Source organism: Necator americanus, chromosome V (genome assembly GCF_031761385.1).
Source record: "Necator americanus strain Aroian chromosome V, whole genome shotgun sequence".
Taxonomy (NCBI): domain Eukaryota; kingdom Metazoa; phylum Nematoda; class Chromadorea; order Rhabditida; family Ancylostomatidae; genus Necator; species Necator americanus.
Window position 1 is genome coordinate 3,440,606 of NC_087375.1, and position 19,083 is coordinate 3,459,688.

The 19,083-nt window shown below is 35.1% G+C and overlaps 1 protein-coding gene across 1 annotated transcript; it reads right to left on the bottom strand.

The window, feature by feature from the left end:
- Window positions 1-3,767: 3,767 nt before the first annotated feature.
- On the bottom strand, window positions 3,768-4,947 carry RB195_012813 (uncharacterized protein; the record flags this gene model as incomplete). Its single annotated transcript, XM_064202369.1, has 2 exons — window positions 3,768-4,232; window positions 4,756-4,947. 2 exons carry the CDS (start codon window positions 4,945-4,947, stop codon window positions 3,768-3,770), a joined length of 657 nt encoding a protein of 218 aa, XP_064058250.1.
- Between the last annotated feature and the right edge of the window lie 14,136 nt (window positions 4,948-19,083).

The following is a 19,083-nucleotide window of genomic DNA, read 5'->3' on the forward strand; positions in this document are numbered from 1 at the left end:
AAATGAAAGGAGACACAACGATGAGTTGATAGAGTGATTTTAACTCATCCACTTAAAAGTTTTTTTCTCGCCAGGAAAACTTTACACAAACTATCTCAAGGTAAATTTACCGACCTAATTGTTAGAGCACGTTATGGAGCTTCGGAAGAATACGCGAGAAAAATGGATGAATCAATAAAATCGATTTGAATGGGTAGCACAGCACCATCACATGGTAGTAGGTTGTCACTTTATCTTCCTTTCCTCTCTTTCAAGTTGTGTTTGTAAAAATTAATTTGAATTCAATTTAAAATAAATAAGTGATGCAAAATTTGGCGACGATGTGTTTTTAGATGACGGCAGACCTACTTTTTCATAAGCAAAAGCATGAAAGGACCTAATTTTTATTCGTTCGGATTGATATTACCTGATTTTACAGCAGACGTAGATGTATTGTATAAATCCTAAGTAATTTAGGTAATATTTGTAGTTAGCCTTCTAAATCTAACTAATCTAATTCTAATCTAACTTGTAAATATAAAAAATCGAGCATGGCACGGATTTCTTCTCGTTTTATTCTTTCCTCTGTCTTTTTACCTATGTATTTACTGTACTTTTGTATTTGACCTTGCCACGTCCTTTTTGACAGGCCATTAAAGGTAGTAAGTAAATAAATAAACAAATAAATAAATCTTGTGAACTTACTGTTCCACCAGGAAAGGATTAAGAGTCCCGTGGAGACCACGAATATGAACTCCCGAACACGCATCGCTCCGACTCCAACTGATGTATTAGTGCTCTGCAAAAATGGAGTACCAGTTATTCTCACAAGACGCTACGCCTACGCTGACTGTGAACGTGTCAGCAGATGATGGAGATGTCAGATGAAGTCAGAAGAACAATAACATCCGACGTGATTCAGGAATGACAAGGGGTTTAGTTTGTCTGAACAGTAATCAACTGTCTTTGACTGTGACAAAGCGGAGAGATGGTGGAAAAATTGTGTTTCGAGAAGGGGAAAAAGTGTACGCTGATGGGACTGCGTCGCGTTTACAAGGTTGAACACATTTTCTGCTGACTTCATGGTATAAAATGAGAAATACAAATACATAATGAGTGCCAAAATGTGAGAAATGTGCCCAGAGAAGTGGGTAAGAGTAAGAGAAAAAAAAACACTATTTTAATGTTTTCAAACATCTTTGAACTTTTCAGGAAAATCGAATTCGATACAAGAACTGCAGCTTCAACTATCCTTCTTAAAACTGTTATAGCTCTTCTTTAGCTAGTGAAATGTCAGCACTGACATCTGCCCTCCCAGAAATGTAGTAGGGATTTTCAAATTTGATGATTATTGTCCTAGTCGCATCAATAATAATTAAGCGGTGGTATCTCTACATAAACCCTACCCGTGAGTGACGAATTTTCACGAGTTGACCTCCAATTCATCAGAGAAGTTTTACTACTACATAATTGGATTTTTTTTATCAATTAACAAAAGGATACGGTAAATCAAAGCAGTCTCCGTATCCTAATTGAACTTAGATGCAGTGTTAAGAAAATTGGATGAGGAATAAATGGGGAAATTTTTCTTTATCCAAAATACTTATTTCTTCGCCAACAAATTTCATGTTGACAGTGGAAAAGCGAGAGCAAAATGACGGAATTTTCAAGTTTATACGAAAAGTTATCTCTATAACTCATTAGATTAGACTCAAAGGAAAGATCCTTAGTTCAAACCAATTCCGAATAAACCTTTAACTTTAGGTCCCATAGCTTAAATAGCAGCAGGATTGAGGAAAAGTAGTGATTTTTTAAAATTAAACTCTTACGGTATCCAAAGGCAAATTTTTATTTTTTGAGTTCCGAGTTAAATGCACGACTTTTACAATTTTACCCAAACCGGGCAGAAAATACGCAATTACTGGATACTGTTAGTAGCTCTGGGGAACTAAAAAAAAGAATTCTTATCCATTTCACAACTGGGACAGTTTCATATACTAAACACACAAAGAAAAACTGAGAAAGCGCCACCTAGAGGAGCGATATGACAGGAACTGAAGATTGAGATCAGCTAATAATCTTAAAAAGGGTCAACTCATAAGTAGAGTGGGTTATCGGACGAGAATCTTGCTAAAATCTACGTATCTCGATGAAATTATTCCGCATAACAACGGTACGGTAGTAATGTTGAGCTCAATGACGAATTGCTGACTAACGTTGTTGAAAACTTATGTAATTTTTGCAGTTCATAAACAATTTGAAGATATTTTAAGCTAAGATGAGTAGCGGAAGAAAATACCTTAGAGATGTGTTAAAGCTGAACTTTAAAGATCTATTTGCTCCACAAAAAAGAGGAAAAGGCGGTCAGGTTGAGGTTGAGAGTCTCGTCCTTCAAGGAAATAGAAAAAAAATTGGTCGTAGTTTTATCATCCATTAACTGTCGAAGGTCAGAGACGTTACCGCATTTGTGAGGGGAAGTAAAATTAAGTTAGCCGGGAACATGACGGCTCTTAACAGTAACCTTTCGACCATAGAACCAGTAACGATTGCTTTCCATAAGATACGAGACGCATAATTTTAGTTTGCCTTTTTTAGATCTTTATAATATTTTTCCATTTGTTTTTTATTTTGTTTTATTTTATTTTTTAATTTTTAATTTTTTGTCATCTATCATTTATCTTTGTTTTATCTTGTTTTTTTTTAATTTTTGTAATTTATTTATTTTTTTATTTTATCTACCAACTCAACTCGTCCAGATTTCTCGATGAAGAAACTTCAAGAAAAAAATCTCATGCTACTCCTGTTCCCCTATTGAACGGGAGCCGTGTATTGCAGCTATCCTGATCGGGAGAAATGGAATTTTAGGAGCGAGCTACAGGTGGCGGATAATTTGTTGGTGTTCAATTTAAAATTTTTAGTTTCCATTTTTTTCCGTGGACGGGGGAAGGAACAGGCTCTCGACGGTTCTGCTCAGGACCGGCACTAAAATTCGCTTTCGCAAACCATTAACGAGTCATTTTTTATAGCCTTTGTAGATCTTAAAGGCATCACTCCACGAATCTGAAGTGGTACGGATTTCAGGTGGAGTATTCGTATACGGGATGGGAGACTATGGAGAGGGTGGTGATTCCGTCGATTTCTTCCTAATTGCCGTAAAAAACAGCTCGGACAATACGGCTTCGAGCGCGCTACTTTCCACAAGGAGTTCGATTGGAGCGCGCCAGTCTTGTGCGGCGCCGCATCTTCCGGGTCGTTTTTTACGGCAATTAGGAACAAATGGACGGAATCACCACCGTCTCCATAGTCTCCCATCCCGTATACGAATACTCCACCCGAAATCTGCACCACCTCAGATTCGTGGCATGCTGACTTTAAGCTCAGGTCCCGCGAGAAGTTCGTGTGTTTCTGGAAATCTTTTTCCCCGTCGCCTATATTTTCAGTTCAGAATTTGCAGAAATTTTTCTGGATTTTTGAAATTTTCTAACAGAATTCCTTGTATTTCGGGTGGAAAATTCCACGCCTTTTCATGGAAATCGAGCTTTTCTCGGTTTATATCAATCATGTTTATCTCGGGAAAAACATCAAATACTCTTTTCCTTGTCGTAATCACAACTCGTACTACTTTACATCGTACAATACGTACTGTTTCACGAAAAATGAGCAAAATCATACTATAATGTTTTAAACAATACCAATAGATACAAAGGCGAAATTACAAAAATACAAAATTTTAACAAATATGTACAGTAAATGAGGTCAGCTTGAACCGTATAGTGAGTGAGTCCGAGTTATGCCACTCCACCGGCACGTAACCGTCGCCGGCTACCGGCCCTATTCCGAGCAGTGGCGGAAGGTGAATCCGCGGTCCGATGAGAATTCGCAGGTCTTCGTCTACTGATTCCGTTCGGTCGTCGGCGAAGCGACGCCGGCCGCGGCGGCGGAACAGCCGTTCGTGGACGCGACTGCACTACGGCCATACTTCGTCGACTCGCCAACACTCGCTCCTCGGCCGCGTCCCTCGCCTTCGCCTCATCCTCATAGTCAAGAACTTCGTCGCTTTGACGCGCTGCATGTAGCGCACGAGATCGCGTTCGATGTAATCGTGTTTGTGGCTTCCCGGACATCAGACCGTAGATATAGTCAGATATATCCGTAAGAAATTCCTTGGACATATTTCCAGCAAAAATCGACGCTCCAGCTTTTATACCTCCATTTTCGGACGCTTTTGCATCCAGTAGATCCGGATGTAGTTGCTAAAACATTTATCTATAAGAACGAAACACTTAAAAAACTATAAAAAATAAAAAAAGTTAATAAATCATAAACAATAAAATAAAAATACTATGAAATAAATACATAAAAGCGTCAAAAATATATAATACAATTATAATAAAAATTGACGTTAAAAATATATAATATGTAATAAGTATAAATATATATATATTTATAATAACAATTAATTGATTAATAAACCAAATTAATAATAATTAATTATATTTAGTATATATAAATAAAGATACATAATAGAATTATAATAAAAATTGACGTTAAAAATATATAATAGATAATAAATCATAAAAAAATAAAATTAAAATACTATAAAATAAATATATAAAAGTGTTAAAAATATACAATATAGCATAATATAATAATAAGATAGTATAATAAAATATATAACAATATGTAATAATGCAATAAAATATATAAAAAATAAAATAAATACTTTAATGTAGATTCTTTAAATATATTTCAAAAATAAGAAGAAATATCGACTACCTGAGAATGGCCATTCAACCTAACGGTAGGAAGAGCGTTAACAACGGCAGCTGTCGAGAGCCGTCTCTGGGACGGAGGACTAAATCCTCGATGAGCTGACGAAAGCGGTTGCGGTCGACGCTGCCAATGGTGCTGACCACTTTGAGATGATGTCAGGGAAATTAATGCGTAGAAGAAAACGAAGATAAACATCTGAAATTTTTAAAAATAAATCAGTGCGGTTCACTTCAGTGAGAGGAAAAAAAAGGAGACGCTAACGTGAAAACAGTGAAAACAGTGAACAACGGCGAACAACAACGAACTGATCAGTAAGAAAACAAAGAAAAATGCCCAATACTTTCATGTACACAATGAGTAAAGAACGGAGAAAATTTCGACGATGTAAAATTTTGAAGAGAAATGGATAAGGCAGACAATACACGAAAGTAAACTGGAAAACCATCAAAAAGAAAAACTATGGAAAACCATGCTGAAAATTTTGACTTCTGGTCCCTAGGTGTATTATCTCGCACACAAATATTGAAGATGTTGTAGGATTTGTGGAAGAATAATTGCAAATAGTCATTTAACATTTTTAATAGCCGCTTGGGTTCTTTTGCGTCGTTAAAACAGCCCGAAAACACAAAATTGTGGTCATTGTAGCCTTTAAGGGACAATAAAGAGTGGTTGTTCTAGTTTACGTGTATGAGACGGTGACGACGGTCAACTCCTCCTAATCGTCCTGAAAAACGGCGTGGGAAAGGCGTCCTTAGTTGCTACGAGGTACATTGGAACGCGCCATTGTCACACACGCGCCGCGTGGACGTGCGAGCGGTCGAAAATCAATAAGGTCTCGTAAACAGACGACTCAAGTACAACCAATAGGAAAAGGCTGCTGAGGGAACAGGAGCGGGTGCAAGAGGGTGTGTTCTAACGTACTTTGTAGGAAATAGACCGGTTCCCAAGCTGTTTTTTTTTTTGCGACGAAGGGAAAATTGGGCGGAGTCGCAGTCATAGTCGTAGTCTACAATCCGAACTCTCTATTGTTCCACAAAGAGTCGAACGTAGTAAATTTTATGATACGCCATTTTTGAGTACCCTCCGCAGCATTTTTTGGGTGGACACCAAGAGCCTCAGAGGTTCGAGAACCTAAAGAGGTCATATAATATGTAGTAATATTATTATTTTGAATTGGATTCCATTTTTTACTTATTAATATAGTGATAACGACTTCCCGACTCAAAACTGAACGAAACATTAAACGCTTTGAGACAGCGTATTACAAAACTGTCAAAGTAGGGATCTTTTCAGGAAAAGTGAGAGAGAGAGTTCTCAAGGTGTGGACTGCGAATATCAGCTGGTCCAGCCCAATTTTTCATGATCGTCGCGAAAAACGGCTCGTGGACCGCTTTGGTTCCTACAAGGTACGTTGGAACGCGCCATCCATCCTTACACACGTTCCAGTCTCCTCAACAGGCTATTCATTGGTTTTACTTGGATAGGCTGGTGAGAAGACCGCTCGCGAGCTCAGCGCATGTGCAACGGTGGCGCGTTCTAACGTACCTCGTAGGGGCTAAATCCGTTTCCCACGCCGTTTTTTTACGACGATTGGGGGAAATTGACCGTGGCCAACTCATATTCATTATCTACATCTTAAACTCTATATTTTCCCACAGACACCTCTAAATTGCCTTTTTCGTGATACATTCCCTTTAAATGCACATGTTGAGCATCGAATCGTATAGAATTACATGGTAAACGGTTATATAGTCAAACGTTGATGACTGGAACAAAAAAATGGAGGTCATGGAAGAGTAAAGACAATCATGAGACCTATTAATTGGGGGCAAGGAACGTGTCGAAATGAAGACAGATAGCGGAGAACGGCCATAGATTGAAAATGTGCGGTTATAAACATGACACTGGAAGAACTACTGGATTCGTTTCGAGTGGAATGTTAAACTTTGACTTCGCACCCGTCTTTCTCTGTTGTGCATAGTTTTCTGGATTCGGAAACCGGGACGCTGATCCTACACGCAAAAAATTTTCCTCTCCTCCGACTTCAGTAATTGTTGACGAGAACACGATTAAAAGTTGATCATGTTCTTGTGCAAGAAAACGGTAAACTCGAAATGTTAGTGATGTATTATTTTGTTAGTGATGTATTTTAGAAATGTAAATATTAGTTTACAAACAATTAATCACTTTATTATTATTAACTATAACTTACCAACTAACTTATTATTTTTATAATTAATTAATTAATTAATCTCATTTATGAGTACATCGCAAGAGTTGCAAGTGAAACTGGCGTCACTATCAAGTACAATTCCCAAAGAAAATTCCAAAGAATCAATTCTCCAGGAACCTTTGTCCTTCTTTTTCTTAGAAGTCTACAAATGAGAAAATAAAAGAAAAAAAGATGCATCAATTAGGAGTAGGAATTTGTAGTCTGTCAATCATGTTCAGCCGTCCATGAGGCAGAGGAAAAAGTGGACCAACGGAAGGAGATGGTCTAAATTTTTTTAATTCAAAATAAATGAGAATTAAAAAAAATAAAAAATAAAAATAAATTTATAATACTGTCATTTGATTTATAATATTGTTGATGGAGATCCATTCAAGACACAAACTATACAATGAAGTAACAGAAAGCTCGAGTAAAAAATTTCGCAGCTAATTTACCGTACTTTCACGAATAATTTTTTTTACAACAACTGATCACTTTTTACATGGATCTATGTTTTCTTATTGTGTTAACGAGGTTTTGATGAAAGTTTAGTTGTGTCTTGACGTTTTGAGAAGTTCGTCCTAATGGAAAGAATAAAAATGGTTTAAGAATTTTGATCCTATACATACATATCCCATCCCAAATTCTCCCGACGCACTAATTCGATGACGCCGTGCTTTCTGTAGCCAGATCTGCTAAAATTTTGCCCAAATATGACAAAAAACTGCATCAAGGGAACGTAGATACAGTTCAAAAAGTCGAAGTTTCAAGGGAGAGGAGCTGAAGACAACTTTTCACATATTACTTCCTTCCAGAGACTCCAGAATAAATTTGTTCCGTAGAAGTGATGGCGTTTAGGGAAAATTTCGCATACTCTGCTCGTTCGATCAATAGGTATGTAGATTCCAGTTTTCAAGCAGCGCGGCAAAAAAAAATTCAAAAAAATTTAAAACTTACTCAAAAATCGAATAAAATATAAATATAATGAATAAAATATTAGGCCAGTATTTCATCGTTACATACAAATCTGGTACCAATTTATCCACATCGGATGGATGAAAGGTTTGGTGAACGCTGGTGCGGTTTCGAACCATCGATTGGTGGTGGCACAGACAAAGTGCGGCCTCTTACCGGCTGCGCCATCCGCATGTATGTACAATGTATGTATTAAATAAAAATGAGTATTAAAAAAGTGTGTAGGTCCGAAAAAATTGTTATCAGCTTAAAATTTAAATGTTAGATTATTTTAGACCACAAGACAAGAAGTGCGAACGATTCCATTTCTAGGAACAGAATTTAAAAAGAAGAAAATGAAAAAAAATTATAAGCATAAAAAATCCATCGTAATGAAAATTTCCATTCAAATGAAAACATCAGAATCTAGACAGAGTTGACGTAGATGGTGACCTTGCAACAAGTTTCGTTTAATGTTACGTGACCGGATTCATATGCTTTAAAAAGTAGCTTTTAACTGCCGTAAACAATCAAACATGATATATCGAGAGAGAGCATCAAACCGCTTCTGCTCTAAGTAGAAAAAGTTCGCCATGGGACAAGAGTTCACACAAAATGACGTGGTTTGCTATTTGTATAATTTTATACCACCCATTTGCATAGTTAAATGGTGACACATAAGGTCACGGGTAAAATGCCGACCGTTATTTGCGGAAACAAGACTCCACATGAGGTTAGTGAGGAGAAAATTTGCTTTTTTTTCTTTTTGTGGAGCGGAAAGAAAAAAGAAAGAGAGCAAGGAACAAAGAATCTGGAAATGTACACTAATTACTGGATATAAATATTTTCTAGGATGGGTGCCAGCCATCCTTAAAAATGATGGATACGAGAGAAACTGGACGTAGACTTTTTTCCAGCAACCAATAAACTTTACGAGAACTGTTCAATTGATTAGTAAAGAATAAATTTTAGATTTTAGAATTTTAATTTTTAGTTTAAGTTTTAATTTTCTTTAGTAGACTTTAGCTTTTTTTCTGTAATAGTCTCAGTTTTTTTTTTGAAAGCTAAATTTTCTTTTCCGGATTTCTAAACACAGTTTCTAAGTTCGGAAACTGAAAAATGCGCAGATTTTTCACAGTAGCATCAGCGTGTCAGTAGCTCGGTCTATGGTTCGTAAGTCCTTAAATCCTTACCTAGGCTAAATTGAATCACCGAATCTAAAATAAGGTAGTTTCTAGAAGAATATGAATGGACCATAATATCGGGCAGTGACAATCCGGACCATAAAATGAACCATAAACACTTCGAAATTTTACAGTACACCACACAAGGGAAACTAATCAAAACCTCACTTCGGAGTAAAAAGGGAAACGGTAAGGTTTTGAAGGAAATATGGACATATAATAATAAATAAATAAATAAATTTATTTATTTATTTATTGAAAACACCTACAGGTGTGCCATAAAACAAAAACAAGATGGAACAAAGCTGATTAGAATTTCGCCCAAATTTTACACAGTAAGAATGGACTATGTATATAAATAAATAAATATGTTAATAAATATTGAATAATGATAATATAATTATAAAAATTCGCTTAATTTCGTGTATAAACCTTCTACGGAATTTAAACATCAGTTTAGGTTTCTTCCTGCATTCATTCATAGGATAACGGAAACTTATTAAAAGTGTAAAGGAACTAATTAGTATGTAGTTAATTATATGCCAGTGAATTAGTACAGTACCTCTGTTACGGTATGGTGCTTAAAAATGGCCTATGAGAAGCCCATTGCTTAAAATTGGCCTATAGGAAGCCCATTGCTTAAAAATGGCCTATAAGAAGCCCATAAAAATGAGTCGTAGGATAATGTGAATGACTCCGATGGTCGAACAGAAGCAGACGGTACGTTGAGCCGCGCCCGAAGCCCCAGTGTGGGGGGAGCGCCCTGTTGTGGTGTTGAGAGTGTGCCCGACCGGTCAACGCGGCACGGGAACGGGAACTTGGTGGCAATAGTTTCCCTACGGTTCTTCGAGTGTTCCGAAGGGGGAGTGGGAGGACCTCATCAACCATGCTTGTTGTCCAAACAAACTGTCACACTGTGTCTGTGTGGTCTGGTCGCCACCGTTTCACTTATGCTGACCACCGCTTCATTTTTAAAACTCGTTCCGAACAGTGAACGACTACAGACAGCAAACATACACCATTTCTTTACACGGACTCTAAGAAAGATTCCTTTTTTTCTTTGCAAGAATATGACGCTTAACAAAAATTCATCGGGAGTTACTCAAAAACGCAGTTCTTCCAGCTGAAAACAAAAAAACGAAATTGAAACAAAATATTTTCTAAACCAGTTTGTGAAAGTTACTCTGAAAAATGAAAATATGAAAAATCGGATAAAACCAACGTTATTAGATTATGTCAAATCAATATCCAACGGAAATCATACTATTACGTCAATCGACATCAACAAATAAAAATTATGAAGCTAATATCAAATATAAATAAATAATTAATATAATATATATAAAAAATCAATATAAGAATAATATAAAAGCCGCAGAAAACATTCTGAAAAATCTGAAAAATGAGAATGTGTTTTGTAAACAAATTTTTGTTTTTATTTGGTAAGCTGATCCTTTTAAAGTCATCCCAGCTTCTCCGGGTAATTTGAGTGGTATTATTTTGATTTGTTTATTTTTATAAGAGCCGGTTTATAGAGCAGTCGATAGGAGTCCGTCCGCTCTGGCCGCACGGTCGATGGTTCAAGACCGCTCTAGTGCAAACTGAGCCCTTCATCGCTTCTTTCAAAAATCAAAAATTGCTGCCGGACTTGTTCGGGAGGTTGTGAACCGCAAGTGATTGTATAGGCCAAAACGCGCTCCAAAAACCTCAACTATTATGAATTACAGCAAAGCGCGTTGGCGCATCCCAACTGGATTAATTCGTCAGCGACTTTGTCGTTTTTCTGTTTATGAAACTTTCACTGTAAACGATGCGAGTGGATGAACATATGAGAAAAAAATAAAAAGATTCTAAGTATTATTCGATATTCCTGAGAAATTGAAGTAGAACCTAATGTGAAGGAGTGAAAATTTTTGAGGAATGTTGGAAAAATTATTTTTTTTCAAAAAAAAATTATGAGTGGTAAGACCGCCTTAGTAGTCAAACAGCAGCAGGACTATGAGACTGCAATTAAGTTCCTAGCGTTATTATCATTCATTTATTTATTACATTATTACTTTATATTATGAATTATTTATTATTTATTATTTCTTTTTTTTTAATTCCAAAGAAGTGAACCACTATACTTGTTTACATTGGCACTAATATGAATCTCGGTCAGGAATGCTCGTAGCAAGTCTATGTCTGGTACATTTTTCCATTTTAAAACTGTTACACCGTTTTCGTTGGTTCATAGCGTAGAATATACTTGGAGCGGGCGAGCGACATCCGTCTGCATGGCAGAACAGAACTCTTGGTTTTCCAGGAAGAGAACATCGGCTCATAAAAAATCAACAACAGCGCTGGATCTTAATTCATAGATGCGTAACTTACTTTCTATTGATAAAATAACACAATTTCCTATTTTTCGTCTCTCCGTGCCGTATCTTGACTGCGTACATATTAGTTCAATGCATAAATAACGGCGATTTACTAATTTTTCTTTGAATTTAAGAGTTTTAGAGTAATTTTTTTAAACTTTAAACCCGAATACTGTAAAAGAGAAGTTCGTCGTCACTTGACAGGTCATTTGAAAGAGTATTTCTTTCACTACAGGATACTGCTCTTGGTTTTTTGTGCTGATTTATATTTTTTGAAAATTTTTGAACAATATTATAGTATCAAACGGAATCTTGGAAACGTTCTTTAGTGTAACAAATGATTGCTACACTGCCATCGGAACCAAATAAAAATCTACTCCAAATTAAAAAAAAATTGTAACTTTAAACAACCCATTTCCATTCTGTAATGGCGCCATAAAATGGAACCATGCAAAATTTATGATATAATGAATTATTTTTTCGTGTTTTTGCGTATGACCAATAATAGCTTAATAATTATTGATTTGATGGTGGAAAAATAAACAGAATGGGCCATTTAGAGGAACGAATTTTAGGGAAATAGTTTTGGTCGTTTGAAGATCAATAAAAATAGGATAATAATGGCAAACAGTAGTTTGTGTTTGAAAAAATGGAAGATCCAGAAATGATTTGCTGTGAGATGCGCCGGAAATGCGCAGATCTGGGTACGTTTTGGAGTTTGAATAAGAAGGAAAATATAAAAAATATAGTATATATATATGACTATAGAAAATGGAATAATAATAATAGGATGCTATTAATAATAATAACAATAATAATAATAATGATAATAATAATGTTAATAATAATAATAATAATAATAGTAACGGAAGAAAGGATCAGTAAAAAATTTTAAAAAAATTATGCAAAACAGTCATCAACAGCAGTTATCCACACTCTAATTTCTATTCTAATTACTCTGGAAGTGTAGAATTTCTTGTTCGTTAGCATTTATTCCAAATTTCACACTTTTTCTCAGTTTTTGCCTTGTTTTTTTAAAAAAATATATTTTTCTAAATTCTTACTATACCAGTTTCGTTAATGAAGCTTAAAAGGCACACAAATAATTTAATTTGCAAATGAATCTTTTAAGATAAATAAATAATAATAATTAATAATGACAGTTTAATAATAATAATTTGACAATTTAACCAAACATATTATAAGAATAAATTCGTAAACTGCGATTAATTAAACTGTGATCAAAGAAACGAAAAATGAAATCTCAAAACGAGAAAAAGAAAGCTGAGAATCTATTGTGGATAACAAGGCGATTATTTCCTGAAGCACTGAACATTTCCTTTTACATTTTTATACTACAGTATACTCTTTTATTTCTTTCTCGCTTCTCTTTGCTTACAAATGTTAGAAGTTTCTCTTTAGCCCGTGCTTGGTACATTAAATATGAACTTCGGGCTGACATCATCAAAAACTCTTTTGTCTCACTGTAACGGACACGAATGAGAAGTTCTCGAAACTGAACTACATTACGATTTCTTTTATAAAAACTAACTTTTTCGGGTAGAAAACGGTTTGTTCGTAAAATTCTTTTTCTCTTTACGAACTGTGACTTAATTAGAACGTAGTTGACAAGGGATCATACACATTTTGTGGGAAGAATCTCTTCTGGGGACCACTTAATGTCCCCATGTTTCACAGACAACAAATTTACTCTTGCTTAGTTTTCATTCTTCCTTAGTTTACGAATTTATTCGTGCTTCTTGCTTTCTTCTTGATTAAAACACCTTTAAAACATTTCCTAGTCCTAGTCTATGGTCTGGTCTTTTAATGTTAGAACTGGAAAAATCCGCTCTGCTTTCGTGGAAAATTACCCCGGAAAGGGGAATTTTACGAGGAAAATTTTTCAGGACCCCATTTAAAAAGAAACATTACTTAATGCTATTCTCCGCGTTTGAGTTATTTTCTAATTTATTGTTTGCAACTCGAATAATCGCTGTGAATTTAAAAATACGCGATTTTCAAAACAAAAATAACGCTAGCGATGTAACTAGCAGAGGTCATTGTTGAGGCAAACCTTCCTGATATTTCAATATTTGTTTGTTGTATTTGTTTGTATACTACTATGGAAATGTGTTTATTTACTTTCATAAGGTGTTTATAGAATAACAACCAAGTTCAACTGGTTCTCTACGAACAACTAAGTGCGAGTAATTACTTGTATTAACGCCAAGGCACCGTATGTGTGTCCGTGTGACCAGCGGCAGTAGAAATTCGTGTGTGTAGTATTCGTATATATATATATATATATATATATATATATATTCGTATATAGTAAGAATTGCATAGCGTACCTAATGAGTGTTTTCTTTTTTTTTAAACATATTAAAAATCTCTTTATATGTCAAAAAATTATTAATAGAATGAAGAACATATTAAGAACACCTATAACGTTGCTTATACGCAACGCAACTAGAACAACTTGGATTTATTGGAAAGAATATCCTAATTGGTAGAATTTGCTGTCAATAGAATTTACATACTACCTATTATTATATTATATTTATATTATTATACATTTAAATTATTATATTATATATTGTACTATTTTTATATACTATGTATATTATCTATTTATCTATTCATCTATACCTATATCTATCTATATCTAAAATATAGTTATAAAGACTATGACTCATAAAGTAGCAGTGTCCAACGATAGGGTGGGTGTAGTGTAGCGGTTAGAGGTTCCGCTTTCTGCACGATCGATCGGAGGTTCGAATCCGCTCTAGTACTCATCAATCCTTTCATCCCTCCGGGGTAGATAAATTGGTCCTAGTCTTGTTAGCGAGAATAAAAACACTGACTTGCCTCATCACCAGACATTTTATCCTTTATATATTATAAATATATATTATATATATCATATTATTATATAAGATCTGTATTATCTCTTATTCCTCCCATACATATCAAAAATAGGTAAGTCAAGTTAATCATTATATTATATTTAGTATTTACGACGTAATTTTACGAGGAAAATTTTTCAGGACCCAATTTAAAAAGAAACATTACTTAATGCTATTCTCCGCGTTTGAGTTATTTTCTAATTTATTGTTTGCAATTCGAATAATCGCTGTGAATTTGAAAATACGCGATTTTCAAAACAAAAATAACGCTAGCGTATTTTTGTTTTCAAGACAAAAATAACGCTAGTGTATTTTTGTTTTGAAAATCGTCAATATATCAAAATCAAAATGCTAAATATAGTATAGTATATATAAATAGTACAATATATAGTATAATAATTTAAATGTGTAATAATATAAATATAATATAATAATATAGCGTACATCATTGTATTTTTTCCGTCGTTATACAATCATCGTAAAGCAAAGTTACGATACCCATTAAAGGAGGGAATCTTAACGATATTACGCAGACAGAACAAAGTCATATTTCATTCGATAGGCAGAAATCATCTCGAATGATCATTGAGAACGGTTACAACAAGCCAGAAAAACATGCCTCATTCTGGCTATTACATCATATTAAATGACGAGAAAAAATCAACATAAATAGCAAAACTTGTTCCACTTGCTCCAAGATTCGGATTCTCGAAGAAATTATTAACTATCTTGATTGAGGAAACGAAAAACTCGGCAGTCAAGGGGAAACAGATGAGTGTTAAAGCATCACCTTACGAATCTAAGGTGGTAGGGATTTCAATTGGAGTATTCGTATACGGGATGGGAGACTATGGAGAGGTGTGTGATTCCGTCCATTTCTTCCTAGTTGCCGTAAAAAACGGCCCCGAAGATGCGGCGCCGCACAGGGCTGGCGCGCTCCAATCGAACTCCATGTGGAAAATAGCGCGCCGGAACGCTCGATGCCGTATCTTATGGGCCTTCGTTTTCTACGGCAATTAGGATGGACGGAATCACCCCCCTCTCCATAATTTACGACCCCGTATACGAAAATCCGTACCACTCCAGATTCGTGGGGTGATGCCTTTAAAGGTGCGATGGCCGATGTAAAACGTACTGTGGTTCGAAGAATTCGATAAGTTCAACAAAAAGATTCCCCAGAAAGAAGTGACGTGATTCGATGAAAAAATGTGTGCCCAATAAACTTGCGGAAGTCACAATTTTGTCTAAGAGCTCTATTTTTTCTCCAGAAATAATTAAATAATGGTTAAATAACTAAGTGCACTTATATATAATTAATACAATAATTATACGTGAACTTCGCGTTCGTATTCCGATCGTATCTTTCGAACACTGCGTCGTCGTGGTAGCAGGTAAAGAAGTATTATGGTAGTAATGGTATTTATATTTTATTTATTATTATATTTATTATTTTATTTCATTATTATATCTTTTATATTATACACAATTTTATCACGTTTTATTGTATTTTTTATATTATGTATAATCATATAACGTAATTATAGTACATAATACGTAATTGCAATATATTACATAATTTTTATTAGTGATTTAATTAATATTATAATAATAGTAGCAATAATAATAGTATATTTTTTGAGGATGGAGAAAAAAGAAGTCCTGAAAGGGGACTCGACCGTGATTCTTCGACGCACGCCATATGGAAAGCCTGCCTGTTCTGCTCAACGGTTTCCTCTTTGTTAGGTAAAAATAATTTAGCTCTGAAACGAAATAGATAAAATAAATTTAAAAGAACAATTTAAGCAAACAAAGTGAGGAGAGCGAAGAGTTTAAAAAAGTGAATTAAAATGAGCGGATCATGAAGTAGAAGTTAAAATTAATTAAATTTTTTTTTGTGTAGAAAAACAAGGATCTCTTTAAACTGATCAGGATCACTGACCGTTGAAAAAAATCCTGATGTCCGTCAATAATCACGTTTTTTTTTTAAATCAAGGAGACAGTTTATACTTTTTTTTATAAAGTTGTATTAGAGATTCCTCGAAAATAAATGCAGGTTTCTATCTATCCAATAAATATTTCTAGACTAATATCTTCGAAAAAAATCTTATCTTTTCTAAAAAAAACATCTTTTCTGAACTTACGGGGAGTATTTATATTTATTTTTATATTATTATATTATATTTAATATTTTTGTAACGAAATATTTTAAGGGAGTTTCAGTATTTTCTAATATTTTTTGGACCAACATAAGGAACGCAAATCCCGGGCGCAGTCCTATTTTTGCCAACTTTGCGCCTACCTTTTACCAAATCTCGGACGCAATCCCAGTTTTTTTTGTTGCTAATTTTACGCTTTCCTTTTATCTTTCAACCTGAAGCGCCAGTTAGAAGACGATGACAAAAATGGAACAGAGAGGATTAGTGGTGGTTTCAGAAAAGAGACGAAGAATTCCAGGATGTGTAGGAAGAGGAAGTTTTCAGGAAGCTACAATCCTGTGATCGAGAGAAAAGCGAGTGGTCCGAGTCAACGACGGCACCGGGCACCGTTAAAGCTAAGATTATGAGTGTGGACAACACGGACAACCGTGCAGGTTCTGATGCAGAAGGCGCCACCGTCGTCAACTGGTTCGAACCGTTTACTTGGTTGTTTACGAGAGATCAAGAGTCAGATAGGCGTATAGAGAGTTAAGCATCTTATATTATGCCCAACTTTATGGATAGCACGGATCAAAACAGTGCAGATCGAAGATAAGTCTTATTTTAAGGCAGTCCTTGGATTTCTCCACCTAGCGTGAATCAAAACCACATAAAAAAATCAAATTCTTATATATATATTATTGTTTCTATTATTATTATTTTATTACTTATTATTTCTTATTCTTAATTCTTATATATATATATATTCTTGTATAATTCTTATAATTCATATAATAGGCGTTTCCCGTTCCCGCTGCAATAGAAAGGGAATCCATCAGCTGATCAGCTGATCTCTCGCATTAGTTCCGGAACATTCCATAAGCATCTTTCTTTGCGGCGATGCGCAACAATCCAGCAGAAATAAATCATTTTTTCTATCGATTTTTTGTCCAAGAAAAAGCGAACTACAGCGAGTCAAACGATTATTTCCTTTTCATCATGGAATTTCCTATGAAGATCTACATATAATAACCGTAAGAAAAAGATATTCGTGACGTCTTCCACACCTACAATACAATTATAACATGTATACGTATTATTTAATTATAATATAAATTATATTTTGTAATATTTATAGTTTTATTACATTTTATTGTATTTTTATATTATATATAATCATATAACGTAATTATAGTGTATAATACGCAATTACAACATATTACATAATTTTTATTAGTAATTTTTTAATATTGTAATAATAGTAGTAATAATAATGGTATATTTTTAAGGATGGAGAATGGAAGAACAGAAAAAAAAGAACAAATAAATAGGCAAGAGAGTAAGAGAAAAAGAGAACAAATAAAAACACAATAAATGAACTATTTGTTCGGCTGAACGCCCCACAAACATGCAAAACGACTACGGAAAGAGGTTGCCAATGACATTGGCCGACATGCTCGGATAGGGAGTAGCCTGAGGCCCAGCTGGATACTGTATAATGATCTGATCCTTGTAAATATCACTCAAAAAAACTTACGGACGATAGATGGAAACGAATTGATACGGTCCCGGGCTCAAATGATCAGTGATGAAGCGGTTTCTACGCAAAAGAGAGACGAATCTAAGCCATTCAAGTGGAATTCTGTAGATCTATCTCTCTCTATTACTTTAGTCTCCCCATTCTCTCGGATTCCCCTGTAAACTGTTAGAATTGTACTCAAAAAATTTTGTTTAGTAACACTTGTATTTTTAGGGAACGATTCCCTTTGTTTGGTCATTGAGACTGCTTCATACGAAGGAAGCGTCCTTGAGTCGTCGATAAGTACAAATGAGGACCGAGGAGTATTCGCTGAAGAACATTTCCAAATGTTACACAAAAAATTCTAGGAGCCGTGGTTTTGTACCAAAATTGCGATTTGCCAAACGTAATAGCTCCTTCCTATTTAAAAAATCATTTTTTAAAAGAGATTTTTAAGTAAAAATCAAGAGCGTTCTGTCTCGAATCTGGACCCCATAAATTATGAGGCAAAAAAAAAAACTCGTAGCAACGTAATGGTTGCGAATGGATAGTGCTCGTATACGCGGCATCGGTGAGTTAATCGAAAAGGAAATGGGATGGGAAGAATGTGTTCACGTATTCTCTAGGAGTATTTAAAAAAAGTTTAAAAGTTTTGGGACTTGTTGATGCTAGATAGAAAATTGTTTACCTAAAGGCATTACCCCACGTAGCTGAGGTGATACGGATTTCAGGTGGGGTATTCGTATACGGGATCGTGGATTATGGAGAGAGAGAGAGAGATGATTCCGTCCATTTCTTCCTAATTACCGTAAAAAACTACCCGGAAGAAATGACTTCGAGCGTTCCGGCGCGCTATTTTCCACGACGAGTTAGATTAGAGCGCGCCAACCGTGTGCACGCGTCGCATCTTCCGGGCCGGTTTTACGGAGATTAGGAAGAAATGAACAGAATCATCCCCCTCTACGTAATCTACTATTCCGTATGAAATCGCCCGCCTGAAATCCGTGCCACTTCAGATTCGAGGGGTGATGCCTTTAACCCGCGCCTGATGTAAAATGTAT